Source organism: Chrysemys picta, chromosome 1 (assembly GCF_011386835.1).
Source record: "Chrysemys picta bellii isolate R12L10 chromosome 1, ASM1138683v2, whole genome shotgun sequence".
Taxonomy (NCBI): Eukaryota; Metazoa; Chordata; order Testudines; family Emydidae; genus Chrysemys; species Chrysemys picta.
Genome location: NC_088791.1, coordinates 57,715,615 through 57,738,608, shown reverse-complemented (window position 1 = coordinate 57,738,608; position 22,994 = coordinate 57,715,615). Strand labels below are relative to the sequence as shown.

Genomic DNA, 22,994 nt, shown 5'->3' with positions numbered 1-22,994 from the left:
ACTTGAGGACTCCTGTGTTGGGAAAATTATGTGTGGATAGCAAGTATAGCACCCATGTACTCCAGACTGCTAAATTTAGAAATATTGAATAGATTTAGTGATTCTCTAATCACATTCAACCTTTGACAGTTTGAAAAACTGTGACCAAATTTAAGTTTTCACACATATAATTGAGGATAAATTATTAGACAACCTGGATTTAAAGGAGTCTTCTGTTGCTTGACATTCTTGGGAAATAAATTAATTCTTTGAGCCTCACAGCTGAAAATTTCTAACCCTGCCAATATCAGAGCATCAAAGTAGTTTATTTATAGGGCATGCTGACCTTTCCAGTTGTAATACAGTTTAAGGCCAGGTAACAGGAATAAATGAAACCTCTGTGTACAGCAAGACCCTAAATTAGGGGATTCTGTTTTCACTGAGCTGTGGGATTCATTTACATGGTTTAATTATAATTAAAGATGGACCAAAGAGGTAGTGTCAGATTAGGTTGAATTATTATTATTTGTGTTGCAGTACTAGAAGCCCCAGTCATGGACCAGGACCCCATTGTGCAAGGGGCTGTACAAACACAGAACAAAAATACAGTCCCTGCCCCAACGAGTCCACAAGCTAAGTATAAAATGAGATACCAAAGGTGGATACAGCAGCCAGGAGGAGCACAAGGAACCAATTGAATAAGCCAATAATGTTTTAAGAGTTTGGGTCCAGGTTTGAGGCTGAATCAAAGCTAGTGCCTGGGTTCAGATTTGTGGTGCTGAATGGCAGAAATATCAGAAGAGCTGCTGACATTGTGAGACTTCCACCATCTTGGGTCAATGTTTTGCGACAGCAGCTCGTCTTATGACATTTTGGCTGCCCCTGAATTAGACCTGCTAAATCTAGGCCCTTTCTGGTTTTGAATCAGAACTGGAACCAAAATTATGGAGTTCAGAGCTGAATATTCTAACCCAACCCCAACTATTTTAGACTAGATTTGAGATCTGGTTTTGGTCATCTTTTTCTTATAAAACATGACTAAGTATAATATAAACTATAGTGTAAACTTTGGTGGATACTTATGAAGCGGTCTCCTGGACAGGAGAAGAGGGAAGTTAGCGATGACCTGTCAGATTCTTTGCTTTAGCTGAGCAATGGAAAGAGGAAAGGGATACTTTTAACTACTTTTAATAGTCCTTTAAAGAGAATGGGAGACAAGAACCATAGCTTCTCTGTAGAGCAAATGACAGCTGGGACTATCCCACCTAGTTTATTCTAATTATTACCCCTCTTTAAAAATGTGGTTGATTTTTAATCTACTCCAAATTTTTCCTTCCTTGACAAGTTATCTTTGAGCTGATAGGAACATCTGGAAAAGGAAAGCTCTTATCCTGAGCCTTCTGTCTGCAAACTTGGAGGAAGGAAGGAGCTGTTAGTGGCACATCACTTTTGAAAACTGAAGCCTCAGTGGTTAATGAATCCATCCATCTTCTCCAGTGACCAATCCTGGAGATGTTTTCAAATTGTAGGCGGACACTCAGCTCTGTCCTTTTTCACTTGCTACTATCCTGGCCTTTGTTTATTTGTATTACTGTAGCACAGCTGAACCCTAGCTATGGATCATGGCTCCATTGTGCTAGGTGTTGTACAAACACAGAACAAAATGACAGTCTCTGACTCCAGGCGCTTACTTACACTCTCTTTACTTGTTAAAGTACCATAATTACAAGGTAAAAGACATTATACAGTGTCCAGCAGGCTGTATGTGATAAATGCACGACTTTAGTCTTAACCTCGGCTTCATCATTAATACATTTAGTATTTATTTCAAAGTTATATTTGATCCAAGATTTATTAAGGATTTAATATTGACTAGGTGAGCTTTTTCTTCTCAGTGTATTTTGTTGTGTGTCATTCATGAGAGTATATATATTGGTGTTATAAACATATACACAAATAAAATGAACAATACCATCCCCCAGCCCCAAAGCCCCCTTGCTTTTCGGTGAAATGTTCCAATTCTAACATTCCAAGTCGAAGGCAGCCCACACAGTGTAACTTCTTATCACGTTTGTAAGGTCTGTTTCTGTCTATGCCTTTTGATTGTGAGCATTTTGGTGCAGGGATCCAGTTTTTGTTTGACACTGACCTTCAGTTGTTCAGTGTCACACATATATACTGAGCTAGAGTCTCATTTATGATCTGCAGTAGCCTCTCCTTTGCCCCATCCTGCGCTCTGTCAGGAGGAGCTTGTATGTAGAGGAGAATCTGGCCTACGGTGTGGGTATAAAGGTTAAGGCTAGGATTTTGACATGGAGGTCATGGTGTAAATGGTAACCGTGAATTTTAATGATGTCTGTGACCCCTGCAGCAGCTATAGGCCTGGCTTCTACTCCAGGCATTGCGATCTGACCCACGTGGTCACAGCACCAGTTGAGTTTGGTATGTCTCTCCCTCTATATAATCCCAACTATACACATAAAATGATGGGGTCTAAATTAGCTGTTACCACTCAAGAAATAGATCTTGGAGTCATAGTGGACAGTTCTCTGAAAACATCCACTCAATGTGCAGGGGCAGTCAAAAAAACGAACAGAATGTTGGGAATCATTAAGAAAGGGATAGATAATAAGACAGAAAATATCATATTGCCTCTATATAAATCCATAATATGCCCACAGCTTGAATACAGCATGCAGGTGTGGTCGCCCCATCTCAAAAAAGATATATTGCAATTGGAAAAGGTTCAGAAAAGGGCAATAAAAATGATTAGGGGTATGGAACAGCTTCCGTATGAGGAGATATTAATAAGATTGAGACTTTTCAGCTTGGAAAATCGATGACTAAGGGGGGACATGATAGAGCTCCATAAAATCATGACTGGTGTGGAGAAAGTAAATAAGGAAGTGTTATTTACTCCTCATAACACAAGAACGAGGGGTCACCAAATGAAATTAATAGGCGACAGGTTTAAAACACACAAACAGAAGTACTTTTTCACACAACACATAGTCAACCTGTGGCACTCTTTGCCAGAGGATGTTGTGAAGGCCAAGACTATAATAGGTGTAAAAAAAACCCAACTAGATACATTCATGGAGGATAGGTCCATCAATGGCTATTAGCCAGGATGGGCAGGTGTCCCTAGCCTCTGTTTGCCAGAAGCTGGGAATGGGTGACAGGGGATGGATTACTTGCTGATTACCTGTTCTGTTCATTCCCTGGGGCACCTGGCATTGGCCACTGGCGGAAGACAGGATACTGGGGTAGATGGTCCTTTGGGCTGACCCAGTATGGCCGTTCTTACATTCTTTTGAGATGGAAGAGCTGCAACCTAACACACAGGGTCACAATGCTCAGAGCAGAGAGCTGGGTCCAGCCCTGTGGGATAGGAGCTGCTATTGTGGGGTATATGCATGATGGGCTTACTCCAGCCCTGCTCCCGGGGCCTCTCCTCCTCACTGGGGAGGGCTTGCTCACTAGCCACCCTCACCCCCACCCCAAGCCTCTCCTCCACACCAGGGTGTGCTCATGCTCCATCCCCAGGACCTCCCCTCCTCTCTGTGGTGGGCTTGCTTACCAGGACTTTTGGGGCTGCCTCTCCTTGCCGGAGTGGGCCCTTTCTTCTACAACCCACCCCTCCCTCCTGGGCGATGACCTTTCCTGACTATGGGTCCCCCGCCCATACCTGCACCATGAAATTGAGTACAAATTTGCATGACAAAATTGTAGCCTTAATAATAATGGATTAAGAATAGTAGTGGGATATATTTTCAAAAGGGCAAAGTTGCATGTGCATGTCATCAGTGAAGGGTTTGCTTTCCTTCAGCCAATTTTTGGTCCACAACAGTGTTCATAACCATGTATTTGAATTAATTTTACAAGATATGATCATGAGACAAATGCTAGCAAATTATTTACAAAAATAGCTATAGAGACAAGATGGGTGAGGGAATAACTTTTATTGGACCAACTTCTGTTGGTGGAAGGGACAAGGTTTCGAGATTGTAGCTCCTCTTCCCATACTACTTCTTCAGAGCTCTGTGTAGGTCGAAACCATGTCCCTTTCTCCAATAAAAGATATTACCTCACCCGCCCTGTCTCTCTAATATCCTGGGCTACAACACTGCAAACAAAAATAATTAGGTAAGGCTGAATTGGACCTTTAACAAACACTTTGCACTCTCAGGCCCCATCACATAAAGTTCAGTCCTGAGACACAGATACAACATAGTTCCCATATGTACCATAGCTTGTACTTAACCTTTTTATTTGTCGCATTCTTTATTTTAAGCAGGTCCCCTTACTCAATTATGTTTAGATGGTTAACAATGCCTCAGTGAGCTAGAAAGAGGTTTTAAGCACCTCTGACTGCCAAAGGCAAGCTGAAAAACTAGAGAAGTCTTTGATTTAGTAGCAAAACCTGTTTTCATTACTCAGCTTGAAGTCCTGAGGACAACCCAAATTCCTGCAACAAGCTTTCAATAAAACACTGTTTACTCTACTGTGCTGTCAATAAGGTGTTATTACTTTAATTGCAAGATACGAAAGGATTTTCTAGTTGCTCCAATTAGGGATGGTGAATGTCTTATTCTTTTCCTTGCAGCTCACTGGGAACAAACCAGGAAAAGAGAGAAACACAAGGAAATTTGATGAAACTATTCTCTGGGTTTATGCCTTTCAATTAAAGTGTTTAAGATGTAAAGTTGCATGAGGTCGCTTAATTTTTAAAAAAATGCTCCTGGTGTAGAACAGTATATAACATGCAACATTATAGGAAACATGGTTTATGCTATAACAGACTGTGTGTGTGTCTCTGTGTCTGTGTGTGTGTTTAAAACAAACCATTAAAGGTATAAAAAGCAAGACACATTTTTGTCAGTTAGGGGAAAAAAAGTCTCCTAGTTCCTCTGTCATTAAAGGAAAATTGCAGTGAGTAGTTATGGGGCCATAATCTCCCATTAATCCAGAAGTACAATCCTTTGAGATGTAGATCAGGGGCAGGATATGGCTTTTACATAGCTAACTAAGTAGTTACTAATTAACAACTGCTATGGAAAGAATTTTCAGTTTAGTTCTTAAAAATACCTGCCACCAGGCTATGGCTCCATAACTGTGAATGGAGCGGCTCTTCCATCAATGACCAGTGCCCCATTACTGATACTTCTCAGCAGAAATTCTTGTCTGATCTAGTTTGTGACACAGACTTTTATAAGCCACAATAATTAAAAATGTCACACTTCCCGATGCTGCTGAGCTACATTTCCTGTCACAGATTCCACCAGCAGGCTGTCAAAATGGCAACTCCCTGTTTGACTCTTGCTTATTCCTTTTAAAACTACATTTAAGACCCAGTTCTGCAAATTTGTAGCCATGTATGTAATTTTTCCATTCTTTTAAATTGCACACATGAATAATGACAGGTTTCAGAGTAGCAGCCGTGTTAGTCTGTATCCGCAAAAAGAACAGGAGTACTTGTGGCACCTTAGAGACTAACAAATTTATTAGAGCATAAGCTTTCGTGGACTACAGCCCACTTCTTCGGATGCATATATGAATAATAGAGCTTATCTACACCAAAAGGCTAATTTGGATTAAGATAGGGTGAACAGTTCAAGCACTGATATCCACACATGGAGTTATTTGGGAACAACTATTGCACTTTAAATTCACATCCTACTTTAATCTGAATTAATTTCCATATGTAGACATGCGTTTGCAGCAGTGAAGGATCAGCAACTAGAGTCTCAAAGATCGAGTAGGACTTGGTCAACAGGTTAATCAAGTAAAACACATCAGTGGGAATGAAACTACTAAAAGTTTCATTTATTAATTCAGTAAAAAGATCCATGGGAAATGGGACACCTTGGGCATACCAACTGTGGGAGGAGAGGGATTTCCCTCTTCTCCCTGCTGCAAAAGATGCTGTCTAAACTGCTTCCAGCCCCACCGACCCCAAGGAATTAGCAAATCCCTGTACCATCCACTTGGGGATTAGTACATTTCCTACCTGTTGACCGCTGGGCTGTAGATATTTGTCACTAACTTTCACTAGTGTTGCACTGGAGATGAACAGAAAAAAGCCCCCACAATGTTATTACAATGGCTTATTTGTAGATGACTCAGTGTGATTCAGTCCAGTCTGGGCAGGGCAGGGCCAAACAGTCAGACTGGTTCAGAAAATGACCGGGTGAATGAGAAAGGTGTGTCTGTAACAGGACACAGTGGTTAGGTAGGGCTAACCTGGATTGTGTACAGTGGAGGTTATACACTAGCTGGCTGTATGGCTGGGGATATAAGCAGATATTGCTTATTGACTCATGGTCATTAGTCAAGAAGCAGGGAAATGATAGAGGAGGCTGGTTAGTAAATTGATACTGTCAATAAAAACAACTTTTATTAAACAATTGTTATTAATGGTGTAGATTATTAAAATGGAACATTTGCTGAATTTATTTTTCTCCACTTACGCTGGTAGTTTGGATTTCACACAGCTTGGACAGTGGGAACAGATGTCTCAATCTAAACTCGTTTAATTAAAATTTTCCATTAATATTGTGTTTTATAACACACACATCCCCTCCCTGTGCGAATCCCTGCATGCCTTTCTTCGCCACTGCTTCTTCTCATATTCAAGGCCCTCCTCAACTGGTCTGCTCTTTACTCTTATTAATAGCCCCCTTACTCAAACACTCTGCCAACTGTGCTAGTCTTGTCTACCAATTGATCAGCTTCTTGCACAACTGTCTCCATATCTTCCATGATGCCCCTTACACACCCTCACTGAACTTGAGCTAGGCCCGCCGATGGGGGACTGGGGGGCAAAGGGGACAATTGCCCAGGGACCCGGGTGATTTAAAAAGGCCGGGGGCCCCGGCTGCCGTTGCTGGCAGCGCAGCGGGGCTAAAGCAGGCTTCCTGCCCGTCTTTGCTCTGCACCGCTCCCAGAAGTGGCTGGCACATCCGTGTGGCCCCTGGGGAGGGAGGGGTCGCCGCACACTGCTCCCACCCCGAGCGCTGACTCTGCAGTTCCCATTGGCCAGTAACTGCAGCCAATGGGGGCTGTGAGGGTGGTGCCTGCGGGCAGCAGCGCATGGAGACCCCCTGGACCCCCTGCCTAGGAGCCGCTGCCAGAGGGGTGTGTCAGTCGCTTTTGGGAGCTGCCCGAGGTAAGTGCCAACCCAACTGACCCCCTCCTACACCCCAATCCCCGTCCCAGCCTAGAACCCGTACCGCAACTCCCTCCCAGAGCCTGCACCCCCACTGCAACCAAACTCTCTCCCAGAGCCTGCACCCCCAACTCCCTCCCAAGGACTCAATGTTACCTGAGTCTGCTAATCGACTTAAAATCACACTTTTTTTTTCAGTGAAGCTGTGCCTTCAAGTCCCACCTCTGCTATCAGCCAATTAATAATGCTTAAAAGAAATCAGCCAATTAATAACGCTTATTTGCGAGCATAGCAGCATTTTATTTATAATTTAAAATTAAGCAAATGTGTTTATTTTGGTATCCTTTTTGCCTTAGCTGCCAATGGTTTTTTTTTTTGGGTTATAAGCTCTTTGGTGAAGGGACAGCTCTTAGCACACTAGGACCTGATCAGGGCTCCGGCACTACCACAATAAAAATAATAATGTACAAAAACTAAATTTTGAGCCTAAACTACCTACCCAGCTGCCCAGTGTACTGAATGGAGAGACAATCATAGCAAGAAGTGAGCCACACTGATCATAGTTTGGTTATGTTTGGAATTTGGGTTATATTTTAAAAATAAAGAAGGGACTGGGAATAAAATATATATGCAGAGTTGTTGTAACCATATCGGTCCCAGAATATTAGAGAGACAAAGTGGGTAAGGGAATATCTTTTATTGGACCAACTAAAACAGTAATCTTGTGATGGGACAATTCAGAAAGCAGGACACAGTGACTAAACTAAGATGTGACCCACCTGGATGATTTTTGGCAGGTGAAATGTGTGGCTTTTGAGTTTTTTTGCCCTCTAATGGCTGGCCAACTGAGGCTAATGCACCATAATACTACAGAGACCTACACACATTTCTTCTGTAACTGGGGGGAGCATCCTCTGCCATGAAGCAAGTGTGAGTTGTGTTCCTTGAGCGGCATGGCTATGGTTTAGCTGATGACCAAGGTATATGAGTGTGACCCTGTATTGTTAGTGTAACAGACTAAAATGATTGAACTACTGAATGGGGAAAATATAGCAAGTCAGGGTGACGAAAAGCAAGAGTGGGAATTAATAAGTACAGTTGCTGAGAGCCTAAATCAATTCTTTGCTTCATTGTTGACAAGCAACATGGAGTTGTATTCCAGAGATTAGTGTTGTTTTTTAGGGGCTAATCATATCAAAGCACAAAATTAGCAAATTAGAAAAATAAAAGGTGCCAGTCCTAATGCTGTTTGAGCTTGCAAATAAAATCCAATTTACAGAGCAGGCTCAGGAAGAATTCAATACTGTGGTATTACTAGGCTATTGAGAAATATTTCTTTCTTACTAGAGAAATATCCCCAAAATAAATGAAAGTTCACACAGGTTTTGTTGCTGCTGTTATACCAAGTCATGTCCTAATCACTGGGTACATGTACAGTGCCTAGCATAATAGGGCGTGTGGGAGGGGGTTTGGGGTGCAGGCTGCCCTGGGGCTGTGGTGGGGAGAGAGGACTCCCCCAACCCTCTCTTGCTGAAGCAGCTCGGGGCCGGGGGAGAGGCGCTTCTCCCGGCTGTGGCAGCTCTGGCTGGGCTGGGCTGAGGGAAGGGCTCCTCTCCCCTGGCCACGGCAAGTTCAGGGCAGGTCTACGCTGGGGCCGGCAGGGAGGGGTGCCTCTCCCCACCATGGCAGGTCTGCGCTGGGGCCTGTGGGGAGGGGCACATCTCCCCGCCATGGCAGGTCTGCGCTGGGGCTGGCAGGGAGGGGTCCCTCTCCCCCCCCGTGGCAGGTCTGTGCTGGGGGAGAGGCTGCAGCCCTAAACCCCTGCGCAGGGTTTAATAGGCAGGTGCATGGCCACCCAGCTTAGAGAGAACTTAGGCCCTGAGCCTTGACTGGGTTGTGTATGCCTACGTAATACAAGTAAATATTTGCTCTAAAGCAGTGGTTCCCAAACTTTAACAACCTGTGAACCCCTTTCATTAAAATGTCGTCTTGCGAACCACCTCATAAAAATGAGTATTTCCAGGGATTTTCTCCTTTATCTGAGTAAATTATAAAAGCAGTGATCTTGGAAATATAAAATTTGTTTTTATGACATGCTTATTACACACTTCATTATTAATTATTATTTATCATTACAGTATTTTTATTACATTATGAAAATGGCAACACTCTTCCAAGATCTCACTTTCGTAGCTTGTATCACTTTGAATAAGCCTGTTATAAGACAAAGCTCCTATGTTTCATCAAGGAGTATCAGATGTGAAACAGCATGAAGGTATTTAAGAAGCCAACTTAAAGAGTTCCTCCTACACAAGGATTCAGGTCTTGAGCAGTCCAGGCAAACAGTGCACGTTACAACGAAGCTTAAACTTGTTCTTCATAATAATTTTAAAAACAATACTAACTGCCTATTTAATTTTAAAAATAGCAAAATATATACATTTCTTATAAGGAGTCTTGAAGTTTAAATCTCCTCAGTGTGCTAGATATGCTTGCTTTGATCTGCTTAGCTCTTGGAAGTCCAGGGGCTCCGGGCTGCTGGCCCCATGCTACCCAGGGTCCCTAGGGACACCTCTGTCTGCCAGTAGGGATTTTTTTGCCCGAGAACCCCCTGTAACATTTCGCAAACCCCCAGGGGTTCACGAACCCCAGTTTGGGAACCACTGCTCTAAAGCCACCAAGCGTGTTCTCTTTCCTGAGAGGAATTACAGTAACGCCCCATCCCCTTTTACCAGACATGAAATGACAATTGGAGCATTAGGCAAAATCCAGACCTGGTGTAAATTGGTGTAAGGCCCATGGCAATCTCTGGGCCAAATTCTCTTGTGAGGTATACAGTGGAGTAAACTACACAGCTGGAGTATGTTAGAAAATGGGTGCAATTGGTAAAGCAGCTTAACTTGTGCCAATTTGGTATGCAGTGGGTATGCAAAATAAGAGTAATTCACTCGAACAATGGCAAAAAGGGAAGGAGGTAGCAGGTAAACTACTAACAGTAAAAGCAACTAACAATGGGCTGCAAAATAACTTATTCTTGCTAATCCATATGAGCTGCTCAAAGTGTGGGCCCTAGGCTCGACTTGTCTACAACAGGATTTAAGCTCATTAACACATTAGCTAACATTTAAAAATAGATCCATTTTCCTAGCATAGACATGGCCTAATATGATGCTACATCCTCTATACCCATAGCTTGTAAATTGCACTCAGCATCAGCTGAGTTTATGTCATCACAGCACCTGGCCATGTGAGAACAACAGTGTAGACTGGCATTTTTATGACTGGGTTGTCAGCCTGCTCAATACAGGGCTAGACACCACAGTGGTAAAAACGGCTAAACTAGTGCTCTACTGTTACAACCCCCATGGAGCTACACTGGTGTTTAAGAGCAGCTGTGTGGAAAACATAAAAAAAAAAAAAAAGGCTAGTGCAGACAAAGTTTGTGTCTGAAATGGCCAGAGAATCTTTTATCCTTCAAGCCTATCCATTCTCCTAGGCCTCTGAAGAGGATATTGTTGGGCTAGAGAGGCATAAGAGAGTTAAGTGGCTTGAGGTTTGAATGGATGATGGGAAGAGGAAGAGTTCATGAGTGCAGTAAGATCTGTAGATTTGTTTCCAATTGTACATACATGCCTAAGTCAAATAAACACCCCAACCCCATACATAGGGGTATAGGAGTAACAAACAATAATTCATGCTGATTGTGCAGTCCCAGACAGAGGATAAACCTGGACTAGCAGGAGCCCCAAGAAGGAACCTAAAGGCTGAATTACCTGGAAGTAGGGTGCTCATTATAGGCCTGATCCTGCAGGAATAAACTGAATCCCAGATCTTACGTTTGTTTGAGAGCATAATGATTTCCCCCCTCCATATCACAGTTCTGCTGTGGAAAAGGAGGAATTCCATCATCCAGAGAATTTAGAAAAGAAGCTGATGGTTCTCAATAGCAGTGGCACAACTTCATGGCAAGAACTTGAAAAAGGGCAGTAATATAGAAAATAGACAATGCTGATATTCTAATAATTTAAAAATGGTACTTGGTGGCAGCTCTATTGTTCTGCTTCTAAAAAAGGATAACACAAATGAAGACACGGAATGCATTTTAAAATAAATTTTATTAAAATGATAAATATAACGAAATATCTTAATGTTCAGAAATTAATAGCAAATATTCTTAGCAAAAATACAAAATGTATATTCTTATGTGGCAAATCATATCAACTTCTGAAGAACCTTACAAATATTGGCATTATGTAGTTTATAAAATTGCTCAAATAGACTATTAGAGAGACAAGGTGGGTGGATAATATCTTTTACTGAACCAACTTCTGTTGGTGAGAGAGTCAAGCTTTTGAACTTACACAGAGCTCTTTGTCAGGTCTGACTTCACTGGATTTATACCAAAGATAATTTTGGCCCACAGTGGATGATGTCACAGTTTGTGATTTGCAGCATCAAAAGTGAAAAACCTATTTATATTTTCAAGCAGATTCTAATTTTCCCTTTAAAAGCCTAGTGAAATATTCTTCAAGTGACCTAGTTTCTAAAGGAGTTACAAATACTGTTGTTTTTCCCCTCCTGAATGTTTTATTCTTATGCTTCAAAAGTTCAGAGAGGCCTAGTAATCCCATCTTTAGCAGGTGTAGATAAAGTCTATGTAAACCGCACAGAATGTTAAGTATCTTTTTATTTAAGATATTCTTTATTAAGGCACCATACTTTTCACTATCTGTAATTCTGAACTGTGCTTAAAGTAAGACTCTCTCTCTCTCTCTCTCTCTCTATAGATGATATAATGGATCAAAGGCACTCCTGGCATAATGTTATCCTGAAGGAGGAATAATTGCCAGATGTGGATTAAGACTACTATGTTCAGGAGAATAATGCTAGGTGACAGCAAAAGGAAGAGATAGTACGTGCCCTTGGGTATACAGGGATGAAGTCCAGTGGATTGAATAGGTCACTGGGGACCAGGAGCTCCTGCATGTTAATCCCAGCTCTGCCACAGATCACTGTGTGACCATAGGAAAGGCACTTAACTGCTCTGTGTCACAGTTTCCCCATCTATAAAATGGGTGGTAAGTCTTGTGAGGTTAATTACATAAGGCCAAATCACGGTCCCTTCTCAGGCTGGTCTCTCTTCCATTCCCTCCTGATTTTGTCCTTTTTCATTAGGTAAATATCCCCCCCACACAGTGTACTGTAAAAGAGTCTTTAAGGTTAACATGGATTTTTTTTGCATGATGATCATAGATGCGTGTGGCACTGGGGTGGCTCGGGGTAGCTGTCCAACCTCATGGGTAGGTACTCACATGGCTAGCCTGAGCTACTCTGGCCACACTGCTCTTTTTAGTCTGCTAGCTCAAGCACAGCTAGCATGTGTCTGTCTACCCGCGCTGGAAATCACATTTCCTGGCTACTGTGTTGACACATGCTATTTTGTGATGGATTGAATTGAGGATATCACAGTAGGTCCAACCCTGCATTCCTTGCACACTGAAAACTACCACTGAAGTGAATGGAGTTTTGGTTGTGAAAGAAATACAGAAGTGAGCCCTCTGTGGATTATTGATTTAATGTGTGACAAGAATTTAAACGCTCACTCGTTACAGGTAAGAAGCCTCCGAGAGCATACAGGTTCAAAACAGAATGGGCAAAATGAACTACTTAATGTACATCAACTGGGTAAAGACACATCACCTGATTCTCCCCTCATACTGCTGTAAAAAGGCAGGGAATCGCCACTGACCGTATGCAGGTATCAATGACAGGAGAAGCAGGCTTGCAGTGCTTCCTCTCATTGTGATTCAAGTCCATTCTTACCACGTTGATTGAAATACCTTATCATCTGTATAATCCCTGCTGCGCATTTTTTAGCTTGTATGGCACATAACAGGCTTATCATGGCAACAGCAATGGCTGAACATCCTAATGTTTAGTTGTCGTCATCTTTTTTCTTCTGTCTCTTTCTGATTTTGGCTTTTCCTCTTAGCTTAATTATATAGCCAGTGATTGAATTATCCAATGACAGCCACTTCATGTGATCACAACTCATTCAATGGCAGCTAGGGTGACCAGACAGCAAATGTGAAAAATCGGACAGGGGACCGGGGGTAATCGGAGCCTCTATAAGAAAAAGACCCAAAAATCGGGACTGTCCCTATAAAATTGGGACATCTGGTCACCCTAATGGCAGCTGTGTTGTTTTTAATACAAATGATTTGGTTTCTGAGGTTTTGTGCAAATTGAACAGCAGATGAAATAACCAATGGCTGAATGAAGTGGAAGGTGTTGTGCTGCATTTCAGAATGAATCTGCCCCTTCTTACGAGGCAACAGTCTAGAGAAAACCAGATGCCTTTTTTTTCTGTCCGGTTAAAACTATTAAAGACGTCATTTCGCTTTTTCCAGGTGATACTGGATCTCAAGGTTTTGTATTTTCCAGTCCTTCCCTCTATAGCCAGTGATGTTCCAGACATAGGCAAGAGTTACAAGACACTATTTGCTAAAGGGAGTTAATCCCCAACTTTTGATTAGCCATTAGTAACATTTTGATTAGCCATTAGTAACCAGTACTGAGCCGGTTAAGTACTGTCTGTGTGTAAAATTCTTAGTCAAATTTAGGTCGGAAAGTGCCGTCTGCTCCTTTCCAGATTCTGTCAGCTATTTTCCCCATATTTTTTTTCATAACTTTGAGATGATTCTCATGCAGGAGTGTCTGTGTTAAGTATTTCTCTCGTTTGATCTTGCTCTTCGTCTTTTGTGATACATCCGGAATTACGTATGAAACAATAAACTTCACACAGTATATGACATGCTAGGGAAGATGAAAATCAAGAATGTCAGTCATGCAGAATAGGCTATTATTATTACTAAGTAGGAGTTGAAAGCCTAGGCTGTTGCACAGGTGTAATTCACAAAGTCATGCATGGTAAAAAAAAGCCAGAAATGACTGAGAATTTAAAAACTGGATAGTAACTGACCACAAATCCCATTGATGATTGAACCTGGTGATATTTTGAACAAAAAGAGCTCTCAACCATGCTTGTAGCTGTGTCCATTGCTGCACACTGACTCAACAAATATTCTAGGCTTCAGAGTGATGTTTGGGGTGATTGTGTGTGCTGGTTGTGTTGTTGTGTGGGTGCTTGTGTTGATTTGTGTCTGAGTTTTGTTTTGGGAGAGTTGTGTGGATATGTGTGGGAAGCAAGTGAGGGGCTGTGTATATTTGGGGTTATTGTGTATGCTGTCTGTGTTGCTGTCTAGGTAGTTGATTTGTGTCTAGGGGGAGTGTGCTGGGAGAGTGGTGTTGATTTGTGCGGGTGCTGAATAAGCGTGTGTGCTGTGATGTGACAATTGGGCCAAGTAATCCACCATCTGTGCAGTCTCCCTCATACAACCAATGAAATTATTGCATGCAAATAAGGGCAGAGTAAGGGTGCTGGATGGTTGAGTTATCTCTGCTATCGCAATGGTCGAGGTCTCTTGGCATGGCATAGATACATGCCTTACTGTATTGTACACTGCACAGGTATAATTTGTAAAGTCAAAATGGTGGAGAACTTAAAAACTGGATGGTAACAGACCACAAAATCAGTGATGATTCAACCTGATAATATTCTGAACATAAAGAGCCCCCAAAGCATGCTTATAGCTGCTTCCGTCGCTTCATGCTGATTGTACAGACATAATAGGCTTCAGAATGACACACAAAGTGACTTTCTTGCAATCTTATCATATAGATGAAATGTTACATTAAGGTACATTTGTGTTTTATATCACAGTAGCTAAATGTCCCAATGAATACAGAAGTCTGGAAAGGAGCAATGTACTGGGAAAAATTAGTTGTCTGAAAACAAGACAGAGCCAGGAACTCCTAATTTGTAATCCTGGCTCTGACAGTGCCTTCTCCTGTAGCCTTGGGAAACTTGTTACCTGATGACTTCCTTTCTGGGACTGACCTCTCCCCCCTTTTCCTCCCCATCTGACACATCTGGCTTGAGTCTCTCTCTTCTTGTAACTATTTGAGCTGGTGCAGACTTGTACAGATGACTCCAGGACTTGGTCATATCTCCTCTGACTCCTACCTGGACACTGACCCAACAGCCATTGAAGTCAGTAGGAGTCTTTCTATTGACTTCAGTGGGCCGTGGATCAGGCCCTTGACGAATTTTATACAGAAACATTTACTAGTGTGCTCCTCCTACAATCCCAAATGCCTCCACAAAAGCCTCCACCTTTTCCCAGATGACTTTCACCATGCAGTACTTCCAAAGCTGTATGGCAATACAAATTTCTTACTAGTAGATTAAATAGAATGTTTGTAACAGCAGTGCTTTATTCCACTCTATATACGGCCACCCAATAGACTTAGCTGGGTTATACTAGGAGGCAGGTCAGTCTCAGAAAGGAAATCATCATGTAATACGTTTTCCATTCTGTATCCTGCCCTCTCCCTGAGACATTTGGGATGTGATGGGCATTAAGGAAAATTAAAAGGGTGGGAGAGAGAAGCAGAAAATAATGTTAACTCTTCCCTAAACTTAATATTAGACTATTTTGAAGCAACTGCTTGGAATATCTTCCTTTTGAAGGATGCTTCTGCAGAGGAATAAAGGCCAAACCTGTATTGTTTTACTGAAGTATTGATGGATGACTAGGTGGCAGCTTTACAGATCTTCTGTGATAGGCAATGCCCTTTTTGCCCAGGATGGTACCATGGGGTGTGCTGAATGAACTGTGATCCCTTATTATTTGCATTGTGGCAGTACCTGGAAGTATCAACATGCAAGGCACGGTACATGCATAACAAAAGAACAGTCCCTTGCCTGGAAGTATTTACAATATAAGGATATGATGAGACAATGAGTGGCTACAACAGACTGGGACCTGGTGTGCACAGAACAATGGAGGGGACAATTATGATAAGTGTAAGTAAGAAGTGGTCATTACACACCAGCCACTTAGCAGTGGGCAAGTGTTTTGGCAGAGACACTGGTGAAAGGGCAGCAGGAGCATGGCCAAATCCCAGAGCTGGAAGGACCAGTCTGCATTGCCTCCAATATTTGTACGAAGGGAGGCACAGCCCAACTCTCTGGCACTGCAGGAGAGGTCAGAGTCCAGAAGTCATTCAACCTCTTTGACTCAGAACCCCCATTTTAAAAATTGAGATAATAATACTTCCTTATCTGCTATATCAGACATGATGTGGATTAATGTCTGTCTGTAAACTGCTTGGTAGATTAAACATATTCTATAAATTACTATTACTACTAATGTCTGCTCTGCTAAGGCTTTTAGCTCCTTACTCATCAGATTTGCAGCTCATGATTTTATTGCAAGTCTCATGATATTAAAAATCTTTCTTAATCACTGGACTCCAGTAGCTGAGGATTTATGTTAAAATCTTTGCTTTTCCTCTTTTTTTAAAAAAGAGTAAGTTTCTAGCTCCCATGATTACGAAGAAAAGCTTGAAAATGCAAAACCTAAATGCTCAAAACCCAGACGGAAAATAAAAAGAACCTAACAGTTAGCTTCACATTTGAGAACCATGCAGCTTCTCTGTTGCTCCTTTCCCAGCTAGAATTACAGATGCCCATATCTACAGTATAATGCTACAGAGCAGCTCTTTTGCCCCCAGTACAGGTTTAGCTCTGGATTGGGAATTTTGCTACACTCCATGTAATGGTGGAAAATGTGGCTATATTGATTTTTACCCAATAGGGATCATTAAAAGAGTAATATTTAACACTGATTATTTTTACACAGGTAATTCTCTCTGTGTGTGGATGTGCGCGTGCGTACACACACACTCACACACACACACATACACACATATAAGATGATCTAACAGCTATCTCCATACATTTATTAGAGCAACGTTTTTTTCCAGTTCTTTTTGATATACAAAATTTCTCTGACAGTATTTTAAATTCCCAAACTAAGAAGCTGCTAAATGCATAGGGTCAGATCCTCCACTAGTGTAAATTGGCATAGCTTCATTGATTTTAAATTAAGATATGCTGAGCTAAGGATCTGGCCCATAATATTCAACATTGTTCACAAAACAAAATGAATAACTTTGAGTGAAGAACATAATTAATTGCAAACTGAAGGTTCTTTTTTATTGAGGGGAAGCCTAAAATTATATTTAAAAAAATCAAGACCTAATGTACTGACCTCCATAACAATGATGAAAGACAACTTGGCTGCAATCACATGCCAGTAATATATGTTGTGTTCATACTGATGTTGGTGCCCAGGAGGGTATCGGAAGTCACGATATCTAAAGACAGTTTAGAAAAGTCAAGAAATAATTTCAGCAACCTCTGCAGTAATGCACTATGGCCAGAGGATGGAGCAAAATATGTCCCATTTAACACTGCCTAGAGTCATAAGTTGTATAGAACTAAAATGAATGGTAAATTTTACATTTACAGAATAAGCTGAACTTAATGAAATACATTTTTTCTCCACTATACCAAAAATATGTTTAAATCACCTTTATATTATTTTGAATAATGTATTATTAATTATTGGGGGAAATACAATGAATCAAAGATTTAGAAAACTCCATGTTGTTTTATTTTACCTTCTGACTGTTCTTGAGGTTAGCGAAGTCTTAATATTACTGAAGAGATTTTTATAAACAAAATTAGGATAGTTTCCTTTCCAGCGACAAAAATAATTATTTGACACTTGCCTGCATGTTGTTTGGTTGCCAAGCCCAGGAAGTGGAACTGGTTTGCTTTCATTTTTGAAGTCCAATATATTGAAGACAGAAAGCGTATTGTTGATATACCCCTTCATGGTGTAACTGCTGTGATCCCCATAGGGAGGGACTGAAAAGGACCAGTAATAAACCAAACGAGGAATCATGTCAGATGTAAAAGCAATTATCATTGCCTGTATTTTAGAAGAGGAAGACAAAAAGGGAGCAGTATTTAACTGGCAGCCTTAATATATACATAGCTTTTCCGTGCACTTTAGATTTCAACAAATATGCATTACTGCACTAAAAATCAGAAAGTTTGCACTTTTCCATTCAGTGGTTCTCTCTGCAAATAGATGTGCAGTCATTCAGTGGCATAAAACAATCTCTCTGGAAGCACATTCTGTATAGTTTCTAAATTACATCTTTTGTGCGGGACACCTTCAAAAAGTTGTGCAATTAATGTTTTTTTCTTATGGCCAATCTCACCAAATTAAACATATACTATTGTATATTCCACTTCAGTCCACATGTTTCCTATCGAGACCTGCTCACCATGTATTTTAAACAACTACTGCCTGATGAATTTCAAGTAAAATGACACACACTAAGGGCTTGTCTAACCTGGGGGGGGGGGGGGGGAGGGGGGATCGATCCAAGATACGCAACTTCAGCTACGCAAATACCGTAGCTGAAGTCGAAGTACCTTGGATCGAATTACCTGGGGTCCAGATGGTGCGGGATCGACGGCCACAGCTCCCCCGTCGACTGCGCTACTGCCGCTCACTCTGGTGGAGTTCCAGAGTCGATGGTGAGCGCATTTGGGGATCGATATATTGCATCTTAACGAGACGCGATATATCGATCCTGGATAAATCGATTGCTACCCGCCGATACGGCGGGTAGTGAAGACGTACCCTAAGAAGCCTACCATTACAAATAAATTAAATTTCACAAGGAACATTTTAAAGATAATTCAAACTTAAAAAGCTACAGATCATTCACCTATAACCTCCAAAACATTCCTTAGGGGTCATACCCAGCCCAAATTCACTTCTGCAGCTGCTGGCTCAGAGATTCCAGTTGTCAGCAGATGTGGAAACTGCTCCTGATATCAAGACAGTATTTCCCCTCTTGCTAGTAGCTGCTTAATACCAGTTCACATATTACATGGCCTCTTATTGTCATCCTGTTCCAAAGAGTATCCATACCCCACTCAGAGTGAGTGCCATAAACTGTATGTGGGAATCAGGCCTGTGGTTTTTTCCGGGGTGGTTAAAACAGTGACTCACAAAGACCTCCTGTTCTGGAAGAGTCAGAGTTTCCACAGCCAGAAGGGACCATTGTGATCATCTAGTCTGACCTCCTGTACAACACAGGCCTGAACGTCTTCAAAATAATTCCTAGAGCAGATCTTTTAGAAAAACACCCAATCTTGATTTAAAAACTGTCAGTGATGGAGAATCCACCAGGACTCTTGGTGAATTGTTCAATGGTTAATTACCCTCACTGTCAAAAACTTACGCCTTATTTCCAGTCTGAATTTGTCTAGCTTTAACTTCCATCTATTGGATCATGTTATACCTTTCTCTGCCAGATTGAAGAGCCCATTATTAAATATGTGTTCCCAACGTGGAGACTTATAGATTGTGATCAAGTCACCCTTGACCTTTTCTTTGTTAAATAGATTGAGCTCCTTGAGTCTAATCATTCTAATGGCTCCTCTCTGAACCCTCTCCAATTTATCAACATCCTTCTTGTGTTGTGGACACCAGAACTGGACACACTATTCCAGCAGCAGTTGCACCAGTTCCAAACACAGACATAAAATAACCTCTCTTCTCCTACTTGAGATTCCCCTGTTTATGCATCCCCAGATTGCATGAGCTCTTTTGGCCACAGCGTCACATTGGGAAGTCACGTTCAGCTGATTATACATCACAACCCCCAAACCATTAGATAGGTTCATCCTGGCTAGTCAAATGTTCTCCTTGTCTGCCTGATATTCAAAGAGCTGCACTATGAAGAAGGATCTTCATTGTTAAACTCTGCAATTTAATAACTGGGCACAATAGGCTTATGCACAGCACTCCCAGTTCTGGCTGACATCTTGTGCTCCAGAATCTAAAAGCCAAAAAAGTCTCTTGTCCTTATGGCAGCGAATAAAACCTTGTCAATGTGAATAGAGTAGCTGATGCATTGATGGGGAAAGAGGGGAGACCAAAATCCAGAGTGGGAAATAAATAGAGAGGAAGAGAGAGTGAATGAATGAAAGCCATAGAAAAAGGGGTAGGATTGAGAGAGAGGGCAAAATTAGATATAGGGACAGAAGAAAGATTTAACAAAATCGATAAAGGGAGTGAGGAAAAATGGGCAGAAAAGAGAAAAAGGAACAGTGATTACAGAAAGTGGAAAATGGAAGGGGAGAGAAGGCAATAAAGCAATGGAAAGAATAAGGGAAAATGTATAACTTCAAAGTTGGTAAAACTGTATTCTATTTACACTCATGATAGCCTTTGTGTTTAGGGGTGACTTTCAGGGTGAACTTATATTTAATATACATAGTTCCTCACCTTTGGGGGAGGAGTGACAAATATTCTTTGCCTAGGGGCAACCTTTGTACCTAAGGGAAGTCTTGATCTGAGGACATTTGCGAGGGATACAAAACTCTGTGTATGTGTGTGTGTTTGTGTGTGTGTGTGTGTGGGTAGATGGAAGACTGTGGAGATCTCTCTCATATGTTGGGTAATACGTCACTCACCAAGTAGACCCACTGTAAAGAACTTGATGAGCAAGGTGGCAGGATCGAAAGTTAGACCCTGGTTCCAACTGGACAAAACTCCCATTGACTTCTATGGTACCAGGATTTGGCTCTAAAAACCTGATTTCAACTTTTAGTGTGTTTTGATACTTTAGCTAAGAAAACTCTCATCCATTTGGCTGACAAAAGGGAAAATGGAGGTAGCCTATGGGTAAAGAATCTTGTTTTTAAGTTTTTGAGGATAAATAACTACTTATGAAGGATTTTTGTAACATATTCTAGCATAAATTAAATGTAGAGTATGTCCTTTTTAAAGCCATTTTCAAGAAACTCTATGAAATGCTACATTGTTTAAATTTACACTAAAATTAGTTGTTTTTAGCATATAAATTCTCTCCAAAGGGTAATGTTAGAACAAAAATGCATGATATTAACAAGTTTTCTAATTGTGGGGAGGTGTATTTCCCCTCCTGCAGAATGATCTCCAGATGTGTTGCAAACTGCTACAAGGACAGAAACATGAAAGCTAATTCTACCGTGTCGTTTAAAAGGAAACACCCCACCCCTCCAAACTGTGGGCTGCTTTTTAGAGTATCATGCTGGAAAAGTACAAACCAATAGTGTTCTCCATTTCCCAAGCTACACTGAACAGTTTTCCATTTATACCATAACAAATTAAAATCAGTCTTCAAATCAACAACAGATGCTCTGGCATGGTACAACAGCAGCTCTGCTGCTTGAACTGCAAGTCCCAAGACTGATAGTTTTACACAAAAGTTTCTTGTAGCCTTGCAGGTGCTGCAAAGGTAATATATGCAGTGGAAGAATATATGGTGCCTTAGGCTATAATAGCTAATCAGCAATAGCAAAACCAACAGTTGAGTGGAGAAGAGGAGATATAGATTCTGTATATTCAGGTTAATCAATCAGGTGGGAGGTACAGATGGTGAGGGAAAGTTCACATGTGTATATGTAGAAGCCCGTATCTCAAACAACAAAAGAAAACAAAAAACAAAACAACACCAACAAAAAGCTCCTTCTAATATTTGGGATACAGCACCATATCCTGGTTCTTAGCAAACTTCCATCCAAAATGAATCTTGAGTCCCTTGTACTATTGGAGATCCAGTGCAGCCCCAGCTAGAAAACCTGAAGGATCTTCTTCTGGAGGCTGGCCAGGGATCCCACGTGCAGGACCAGGGAGTTGAACTGGTGCTAGAGCATGAACAGGACCATCTAGGTGAGCACCTTCACCCTCCCTTGAAGAGAAAGGCACCAGAGTAGCCTCTGCAACTGGTCAGCCACCCTGGCCTCGTGATCGACTGAATTCTCCAGCAGGGAGGGATCGGTGGCAGAAAGATAGATGCTCAAATAGAGCAGCGGATCTGTGCCCCACCGGATGGCCCATAGCGCAGATGGGAGGAAGGTCACTTGCCGCCTGTCCCTGACCACTAGGCCAGAGCTCTTGACCCAAGAGTAGGTTGCCAAATAGATGGCTTGGCAAGCCTCCACTTGCACTAGGTCTCCCACATCCTGGAGGAGCAGGTTGTTGGCATACGCTGACCTCACCACCCGCAGGTCCAGTTCTCAAAGCACCAACCCCATCATTCTTTTACGGAGAAGATAGAGGAAGGGCTCAATAGCCATAGTATAGAGCTGGCTGGACAGCAGGCAACCCTGATGCACCCCTTGACTGAAAACGATGGGTTCAGTCAAGTCCCATTCGAGCTTCACCAGGCACTCCACAGAGATGTACGGCACCTGGAGAAAGCCCATGAAGCGGGGCCTGAAGCCAAATGCCCACAGAGCGCCCATGAAATACCCATGATCCCTCCTGTCAAATGCCTTCTCCGGGTCCAGGGACAGGAGGGTGAGTGACAGACCAGCCTGGCACATGAGATGGAGTAGGTCTTGGACCAGATAGAGGTTGTCGAAGATGGTCTGGCCTGGGATGGTGTAGATCTGGTCAGGGTGGTGCATGTCTATCAGCATGGACCCTAGCTGCAGCGAGATGGCTTTTGCTATGACCCTGGAGTCCATGCTGAGGAACAAGACTGGGCGCCAGTGCCTAAGGTTGCAGAGATTCCCCTTCTTAGGCAGCAGAGTGAGCATGGCCCACTTGCTCGACAGCAGGAGCACCCTGCTCCCTAAGGACTAGGCCCAAATGGAGGTGAGGTCTGAGGTGAGGACATCCCAGAACACGCAGTAGAACTGCACGGTCAGCCTATCGATGCCTGGAGATTTGTTGGTTGGCATCAGACAGAAGGCTTCCGAGAACTCAGACAGAGTGAGAGACTGCTCTAGTCAGTCCTGGTCGCCTGTGCTGACTGTAGGGAGTCCGTCCCACAGGGTCCTGCAGGCTTCAGCATCGGTTGG

General features: G+C 42.2%; 1 protein-coding gene across 3 annotated transcripts in view; it reads right to left on the bottom strand.

Moving 5' to 3' along the window:
- Positions 1-11,243: 11,243 nt before the first annotated feature.
- ANO6 (anoctamin 6) overlaps positions 11,244-22,994 on the bottom strand; it is a 112,508-nt gene continuing 100,757 nt past the window's right edge. For all 3 annotated transcript variants that reach the window (XM_005297954.5, XM_042857772.2, XM_065557429.1), the window contains 3 exons: positions 17,849-18,051; positions 17,326-17,431; positions 11,244-13,963 (listed from right to left, as the gene is read on the bottom strand). In XM_005297954.5, the coding sequence (XP_005298011.2) occupies positions 13,757-13,963; positions 17,326-17,431; positions 17,849-18,051 (516 nt within the window). In that variant the 3' untranslated portion in view covers positions 11,244-13,756. The remainder of the gene's footprint in view (positions 13,964-17,325; positions 17,432-17,848; positions 18,052-22,994) is intronic.